This window comes from Chrysemys picta, chromosome 2, assembly GCF_011386835.1.
Source record: "Chrysemys picta bellii isolate R12L10 chromosome 2, ASM1138683v2, whole genome shotgun sequence".
NCBI classification, from domain to species: Eukaryota; Metazoa; Chordata; order Testudines; family Emydidae; genus Chrysemys; species Chrysemys picta.
In genome coordinates, this window is record NC_088792.1 from 289,970,041 (window position 1) to 289,978,629 (window position 8,589).

Below are 8,589 nucleotides of genomic sequence, written 5' to 3' on the forward strand. Positions count from 1 at the left end.
ATGGAGGGACACCGCAGCAGATATTACTCTGGTTAAAGCAAGTCTTGTCAGGAAGGAAGATTATTTGCCAGGTGAAGATGTAACTGTTGTAGCCTTATCTAAGTATTTTGTCAGGGTGCCTTTGGCTAAAATCCACCTGAAATGGAAGGGATTGGAGGGCACCATGGTTGTGGGAGTAAAAGACATAATCCCTAAGGATATTATGATTGGAAATGATATTAAAGCTATGGTCAGTCAAGTTAATACAAACCAGGCACAAGAGAGGATTGATCCTAAGGTTGTGCCTATGGAGGGTTTCTCCAAAAGTTTGTCTTTGGAAAGTAGCTGTTTGGTTGTGAATGAAGTTTCTGAATGTCTATCTAATGTCTCAGGAGTAAATCTGGAATTAGATCAAGCGAAGGGAGAGGAGAACAAGGAGATTTTGGATGAGCCTAGGCAGTCTTGTGAGCTGATGGCTTTATCTAGTCAGCAGTTTGGGAAGGCAAGGAGAGTGGAAGATGAGTGTCCCTATACCTTATCTGTTTCCTGTGCGAAGAATAGTGACAGTGAAGGAAACGTGCCTGTGTCTGTCAGGGGTATTGACTTGCCTATGGAGGAAGCTACCCCAGTCTCCAAGCAGTTGTCTGTGAACAGCCCGGTGTGCTGGGACAAGGGAAATGAAATCCCAAACAGTATGTCTAGTAAAGGAAAATGCGTCTCCAACTCTTTTTTGTCTGTGGAGCAGACAGAAGGTGCCTTTCGGCCTGTGATGGTTGAGAGTAATTTAGTTGTCTCAGAGTTGGTTCTGGATTCAACTAAAGCCCAGGAAGGGAATGGTCCTAAGTTTGCATCTGCTGGGGAGAATGGCCCCATAACTAGGTTGCATCCAGTTAGTGGCTTAGCAAAATCCCAGAGACCAAACAATTCTGGTGCTTGTATTTTGCCTGTTGCTCATGTGTGGTTGGAGAAGGGTGTAACAACTCTGTCTGATCAGGGTGATGCCCTAGCCAGGGCCCAAGGAGAGCAGAAAGGTAATTTGGTTGTGTTACCTACCGACAGTTTAACAACTTGTAGCAAAAAGGAAAAAATTCCTAAGCTTGTGTGTGGCAAAGAGAAGGGAAGTATTTCTAACCTTTTATCTAGGAAGTCTATGGGTTCGCCTGAAAGGGGATTGTGTAGAGATCTGCCTGATGGGCCAAAGGTGATCCTGAATGTAAGTAAGACCCAGACAGAGTCTGTTGTTGCTCAGGAAAGTGTGCCTTTAGAGCAAGCCCTAGGTGAAGAGGGTAAGGGCAGAATTTCTGTGAGGGGTGAATTGCTGCTTAGAAAAGCTCCTGGAGAAAGGAATCCTCATGGTACTCGGTGCAAGCAGTTCCCTGCAATTGAAGGGTGTGAGAGTGATTTAATCAAGGAAGTTTCAGTCCCTAGCAGCCAAAAATTGTCTGTTGTGAAGGGATCCACTAACTTTCCTTGTAAAAGATCCAGTGTGGGTAGCTTTGAGAAGGTCTCAGAGGAAGTAAAAGTTGTTAAGGAATTGAGGCATCCCTATAACCAAGTGGCTGTGTGGGGCCAACTTGTTGGGGAGACAATGGTGTTGGAACAGGAATGTCTCCTTTCTGATTCTTTAAATGAGCAGTTTGTGCTTCAGGGTTTGAGGACAGATTTGGTTACTGATGTGTCAGAGCAGAGCAGTTTTATGGCTAAATGCTTGAGGATGCGGGGGAGAGGAAGCAAACTCTCACCCGCAGACTCTTTGGATTTGTGTGGTATCTCTTTAAGACAGAGTCCAGCCTTGGAGATGATAGCAGTTACGAATATGAAAACTGGTGGACTGGCTCTGGTCTGGGGTAGTGCAAATTACTTGCCTGGCGGGGAAAGGAAGGACTTGCTAATAGCTGTTAGCAAAGAGGGCCCACCCCATCAGCCAGTGAATTCTGTTAAGCAAGAGAAATCAGGGTTTGATCCTGCAGGACAAGGAGGAAAGAGAAAACTGAATTTTGCAAAGGGAAGCCACAGGTTAACCCTAAAATGCCCAAACTCCAATGGTATTGAGCCAAAGGGGTGGCATGACAAACATGACTGTAGATGGACACTTGCAATGAACTTGTTGTTATTGCTAGATTTTGTAATTAATGTGTTGCTATTGCCACAAACTGTAAAAATATACAATGTACCTAATCTTTTGGAGAATCCCTTGAACATGTTAAAAGGAATACATAAGAACACACGTTCTGTTACAAGGCCTTGTTACACTGGTGTTTCACAGTTCATGCATATAAACAATATGGGAACTTTTCACAGGGGAAAGGACAGTCCAGACCTAATGTGCTGTATGAAAAGGAAGACTGAGGCACACTACCATATTGCTTTCATGGCTAAATGCCAAGATTCCTGGACTATGAAGAACATTAATATCTGCATTTATTCGATGTTAATTGGGTTCCAAACATTGGCCCGAGCTTGTATGGATAAAGTAGCGGTTTTCTTTAGCTCTTGGCAAGATCACATGGCACATACAGGAACCATGCTGCCAGAGCAGATCCAATCCACTATTGTTCTAACTAAGTGTTACCTTGAGTTTGTAAAGAGGTTCAATCATGTGGTTGAACATGATTTTGATAAACCATTTCTGTTATACACTGGTACGGCTTCTAACCCAACACTAGCTGTAGTGAGACAGAACCCAGGATGGGGAGCTCTTGGGATGCAGTCAGTGATGTTTGTGTCATCCCTTCCTGCATCAATTTTGCGTTGGGGGTGTGACGTTATTGACATAAACTGGGACCATATAGATCATTGTTGCAACCAAAGTCCTGTAGTGGCACCCAAATCTTGTATAAAGGGGGTCAAATGGGGTGTCTAGGACAAGGTTATGGTTTACTGGTTATGATTATGCTGTCTATATGTGTGTATCAGTTTTGTAGTCGAAGTTATGAATATTGGCTCTATACTGTCTGTATGGCAAATTTATGCTATGCTTCTGGGTGACATCCCAGACAAACTGAGATTAGCTCTGCCTAGTCTGCTTGATGGCCCATTAAGGACCATCAGCTATACAATGGACCCATTGAGAGAAGGCAGATACGCCTTGTACCTCAGCAAAGTATGCAGGGACTGGCCCATACTTTGTTGCTGTAATTTAAGAACAAAGAGGTGTTCTTACACCTGGAAAAGACTATATAAGGCTGATGCCTGATCTCCATCTTGTCTTCAATCCTGCTTCATACCTCTGGAGGAACTTTGCTACAAGCTGAAGCTTTGAACAAAGGACTGAGGACCCATCCCAGCGGGGGATGTATCCCAGAGACTTGATTTGAACCTGCAGTTTATTCCATCCCTGCTGCAAGCCTGAACCAAGAACTTTGCCATTACTGTATGTAATTGATTCCATTTAACCAATTCTAACTCTCATCTCTATCCTTTTCCTTTTATGAATAAACCTTTAGATTTTAGATTCTAAAGGATTGGCAACAGCGTGATTTGTGGGTAAGATCTGATTTGTATATTGACCTGGGTCTGGGGCTTGGTCCTTTGGGATCAGGAGAACCTTTTTCTTTTACTGGGGTATTGGTTTTCATAACCATTTGTCCCCATAACGAGTGGCACTGGTGGTAATACTGGGAAACTGGAGTGTCTAAGGAGATTGCTTGTGAGACTTGCGGTTAGCCAGTGGGGTGAGACCGAAGTCCTCTTAGTCTGGCTGGTTTGGTTTGCCTTAGAGGTGGAAAGAACCCCAGCCTTGGGCTGTAACTGCCCTATTTGAGCAATTTGTCCTGAGTTGGCACTCTCAGTTGGGTTCCGCCAGAACCGCTTGGTCACAGCCCGAACCCCCGAGTCCTCCTACCGGAGCTCCACCGACTCCAGCAAAAAGTACATGCACACCCGGCTGCCCTCCAGCGTCAACTTCAAAGGTAACAGCCCCTGCCTCGGGGCGGGACACACACACACACACACACACGTGTCTGTGGGGGTGTTTGTGTGTATATGTTCATGTGGAGGGGTACATGTGCATGTAGGGTGTTCGTGTGGGGGCTATGTGTGTCTGAGAGGGTGTTCGTGTGTACATGGGGGATTATGTGTGTATGTGGGGTGCTTTGTGTGTGGGGGGGGTACGTGTGTTTGTGGGGGTGTTTGTGGGGGGTAAATCTGATGAGGTTTAACAAGGACAAGGGCAGAGTCCTGCACATAGGAAGGAAGTATCTCATGCACCGCTACAGACTGGGGACTGACTGACTAAGCGGCAGTTCTGTGGAAAAGGACCTGGGGATTACAGTGGACGAGAAGCTGGATATGAGTCAGCAGTGTGCCCTTGTTGCCGAGAAGGCTAACATCATACTGAGTTGCATTAGTAGGAGCATTGCCAGCAGATCGAGGGAAGTGATTATTCCTCTCTATTGGGCACTGGTGAGGCCACACCTGGAGTATCACGTCCAGTTTTGGGTGCCCTGTGACGGGTTTGATCACAGAAACCCCCTTGGGACTGTCACCTAATGTGCCGAGACTACCCGGGGGCTGGTCCTGGGCACGGCTTGGAGACGAGGCCCGGAGAGCGTTGGTCTAAAGTTCATTGGCTCTCGTGCCGCGTTGGTCTCAAATGAAGCTCTGGGGCATTGGGCCTTTTGCTGAATGTTTAATTGGCTCGCTGCGGCGCACGGGCAGGCCGGCCTGGGCTCACCAGATGAACATGGGCTTGCCGTCATCCTTGGCCAGCTGGGCGAGGCACTCAAGCAGAATGACAGCGTTGTCCCGGACGGGTTCGGGCACCGTCTCCAGCACCACCTTGCGCAGGAAGTCCACGTTGTTGTAGGAGCCGCTCTCAGAGGCGGCCAGCTCTGGCCGCTCCCGCAGAATGCCGTAGGCGTTCACGATGTACTCGGTGAAGCTGGGGTGCATGCATGGGTTGTACCCCACCGCCTTCAGGCGGTTCATGATTTCCAGGTAGCGCCGCGTCATCGCTGTGCACTGCTGCTCATCCACCTGATTGGAGATGGGGTTGGTGGATGCCTGGAAAAGAGGAGTGGTTTGAGGGGAGGGGTTGGGCACCCTGAGGTCAGAAACCCCAGTTAACTTATCTCGGGGGGGCAGAACAGAGGAGACCGGATTCAGCCCGACAGTCAGCCTGCGGGACTCACTGCCACTACATGTTGGAGTCTGAAATGGGATGAGAGTCCGCTGGCCAGAGTCACTGCTAACCCCTAACTCAGAATTCAGACGGGCATGAGCCAGCTCCCCGGGACAGACTCAGAGGAACTCCTCTGGGGCAGCTTACCCCACAATTGATACTGCAGGGCTCCTGCACCGTCCTCTGAACAGCGGGTGCCATCTGCTGTCAGAGATGGGAGCCTGGCTGGCTGGGTGGGGGCTGCCCTGCCAGGCCTGGCTGGTTGGGTCAGGGGGACTGGCTGGGCCAGGGGCTCCCCATTGGGTAGTTGTGATGTTATTGATATAATCTGGGACCATATAGATCATTGTTGCAACCAAGGTCCTGTAGTGACACCCAAATCTTGTATAAAGGGGGTCAAATGGGGTGTCTAAGACAAGGTTATGGGTTACTGGTTATGATTATGCTGTCTATATCTATGTATCAGTGATGTAGTTGAAGTTATGAATATTGGCTCTATACTGTCTGTATGGCAAATTTATGCTGTGCTTCTGGGTGACATCCCAGACAAGCTGAGATTAGCTCTGCCTAGCCTGCTTGATGGCCCATTAAGGACCATCAGCTATACAATGGACCCATTGAGGGAAGGCAAATATGCCTTGAGACTCAGCAAAGTATGCAGGGACTGGCCCATGTGACTCCAGACTCCATTTTGCTGTAATTTTCCACAGTAAGAACAAAGAGGTGTTCTTACACCTGGAAAAGACTATATAAGGCTGATGCCTCATCTCCATCTTGTCTTCAATCCTGCTTCATACCTCTGGAGGAACTTTGCTACAAGATGAAGGTTTGAACAAAGGACTGAATGACCCATCCCAGCGGGGGATGTATTCCAGAGACTTGATTTGAACCTGCAGTTTATTCTATCGCTGCTGCAAGCCTGAACCAAGAACTTTGCCATTACTGTACGTAATTGATTCCATTTAACCAATTCTAACTCTCATCTCTATCTTTTTCCTTTTATGAATAAACCTTTAGATTTTAGATTCTAAAGGATTGGCAACAGTGTGATTTGTGGGTAAGATCTGATTTGTATATTGACCTGGGTCTGGGGCTTGGTCCTTTGGGATCAGGAGAACCTTTTTCTTTTACTGGGGTATTGGTTTTCATAACCATTTGTCCCCATAACGAGTGGCACTGGTGGTGATACTGGGAAACTGGAGTGTCTAAGGAGATTGCTTGTGAGACTTGCAGTTAGCCAGTGGGGTGAGACTGAAGTCCTCCTAGTCTGGCTGGTTTGGTTTGCCTTAGAGGTGGAAAAACCCCAGCCTTGGGCTGTAACCGCCCTGTTTTAGCAATTTGTCCTGAGTTGGCACTCTCAGTTGGGTTCCGCCAGAACCGCATTGTCACAGTAGCCAAGAGCCAGGGCTGGCTGGGCTGGGAGCTGCCCCGCAGGGGAGCCGTGAGCCTGGGTGGGCTGGGCTGGGGGCTAGCTGGGCCAGGGGCTACCCCTCTGGGGAGCTGGGGCTGGCAGGGCTGGGGAGCTGTCTTGCTACAACAGGGCCTGTCCCTGGAGCATGGCCACAGGACGGGAAGGGCTAGTTTAAAGGGCCGTGTACCTTTCAGGGGGACATTTCTGTCAGTGCCCGTCTCGTCCATGCAGCCCAGGGCCTGGGCAGGCTCGTCCTGAGTCGGGCGGCTCTGGCTGTGAACGCAGTGGCCATGGCTTCCTACCCTTTCCCTAGGAGACGCTCCCCAGAGGATCTGTCCCCCTGCCAGATGGAGCTGCCTGATGCTCGGGGAACCTTCCCCGCGGTTTGTCTGCCCAGGTGTGGCCCCGTCAGCAGCGTGGGTCGCGCCCTGGCGCTGGCCCCTTGGTGCAGCCATTCGGGTCTACGAAGCTAAGCAGCCCTTGTCTGCACGGGGCAGCCCTGGCTAGTCCCACCTCTCCCCACCCGCAGACTGCGGCAGGTGAAGCGTTCTATCTTAGGGGGCTGGGCATGGGGCTGGGCACTTTGCCTCTAGGGCCCTGTTGAACCCCTGCTGACGCTGCTGTGACCCACAGCCCTGACCCTCCAAGGGGCCCTGCGTGAGATGGGCAGGTGGATTCTCAGCCCCTTTTCTAGTGGCCAGGCATCCACCTGGCCATACCCCATCGCGACCCATTGGGGAGCGCATAATGTGCCCCTATCTGGGGCCTCCGAGCTGCCCCAGGCTGCCTGTGCCGCAGAGCAAGGGCTGGACCCTCCCCTCTCGCCCAGGGGCAGGGCGCTGTGGGGAGCTTACCCTGCCCTGCCAGGCTGCTCTGGGGCTGATGAGACGATCCAGCTGCCCGGGCTGGCATTCGCCAGCAGGCTGGAAATGGCCCAGGGTAGGTAATGAGCCCCACCCTCTGGCAGTTGGGGTACACACAAGAGGGGGCCCCCATTGGCTTCAGCTCCAGCAGAAAGCACCTTGTTGTCCCTGTCCTGGTGAGATGGAGCACCCCAGGGCGCAGCTCCGCGCACAGGCCAGCGTTAGCAGCGTGCCAGCTGCAGAGCCAGGCCTGCCCACCCCTGGGCTGCTCTCCTACCTGGATGATCTTCTCAGGGATGTTGTTGACGGTGAAGCCGTAGAGCCGCACACGCTCGGGGAAGATGCTGGAGAGGATCCTGCGATCCAGCTGAAAGGCGATTTCCCCCACGATGCGTTCCCAGGTCAGCTGGTTGTGATCTGCAAGGCCCCAGGAACGCCGGTCAGGGAGTCGCCCGCTCTGGCCCCGGCCGCCCCAGGGCGCCAGCAGTAGGAATCAGCTGGATGGTGACCCTCACTGGCAGGCACGAATCTGTGCAAACAAGCCACGTTTCTATGGCAATGCCCCCGGCTCCCTCGCCCTGTGTGCACACTGACCCCTCCCCGTGTCTGCCCGGCCGTGGCTGTGCGGTAACTTCCCCCTGGATGAGACACGGCACCGGGGCCGGGACACAGGCAGAGATACCAGCCAGGCCACCTCATTCCCAGCTGTCTGGTTCCCACAGAGCCACCGGGGGTTCCCCAGCCGGGCCATGTTCGCCTGGGGCTCTTGCTGTGACCACGACCCGCAGGCCGCACAGTAGCGGCCGCTTACCTTTGGCCAGGCTGGGCTTGGAAGTGGCCCCTTGTGTCTGGGGCCTATCGGCGGCTCGGAAGACCTTGCGCGTCATCTCCTTGGGCCTGACGTCCGGTGGGCGCTGGGGGTCCTGTGGGGTCGGGGGCATATGGAAGCTGACGGGGGCGACCCTGCTGGTGGGGGAGGAGGCACTCTGCGGGAGCAAGGGCATCTCTTCGGTGAAGACCGTGTCGTTGAGGTTGGAGTCCCATGGCGAGACGTTGTGGGGGACGCTGTCTGTGGAGGCTGCAGGGGACCAAGAGCCCGCGGTGAATGTCCCCACAGCACCAGACCAGCCCCAGCCCTGCCAGGGAGTGCGAGGCACGCCGCCAAAGCAAACCGCCCCGGCGCTTGACTGCCTTGGGCATGCCAATCTGTCCAT

The 8,589-nt window shown here is 52.1% G+C and overlaps 1 protein-coding gene across 1 annotated transcript; it reads right to left on the reverse strand.

Annotated features, from left to right (window-relative positions):
- Window positions 1-3,951: 3,951 nt before the first annotated feature.
- SPATC1 (spermatogenesis and centriole associated 1) lies at window positions 3,952-7,901 on the reverse strand. Its single transcript, XM_042847789.2, has 2 exons — window positions 7,653-7,901; window positions 3,952-4,983 (listed from the first exon to the last, which is right to left on the reverse strand). The coding sequence occupies exon 2, from the start codon at window positions 4,930-4,932 to the stop codon at window positions 4,651-4,653; it is 282 nt and encodes a 93-aa protein (XP_042703723.2). The 5' UTR covers window positions 4,933-4,983; window positions 7,653-7,901; the 3' UTR covers window positions 3,952-4,650.
- Window positions 7,902-8,589: the final 688 nt, after the last annotated feature.

Bases quoted from the DNA above. Each gene is read 5' to 3' on its own strand.
- SPATC1 (XM_042847789.2), bottom strand. From the start codon at position 4,932: ATGACGCGGCGCTACCTGGAAATCATGAACCGCCTGAAGGCGGTGGGG.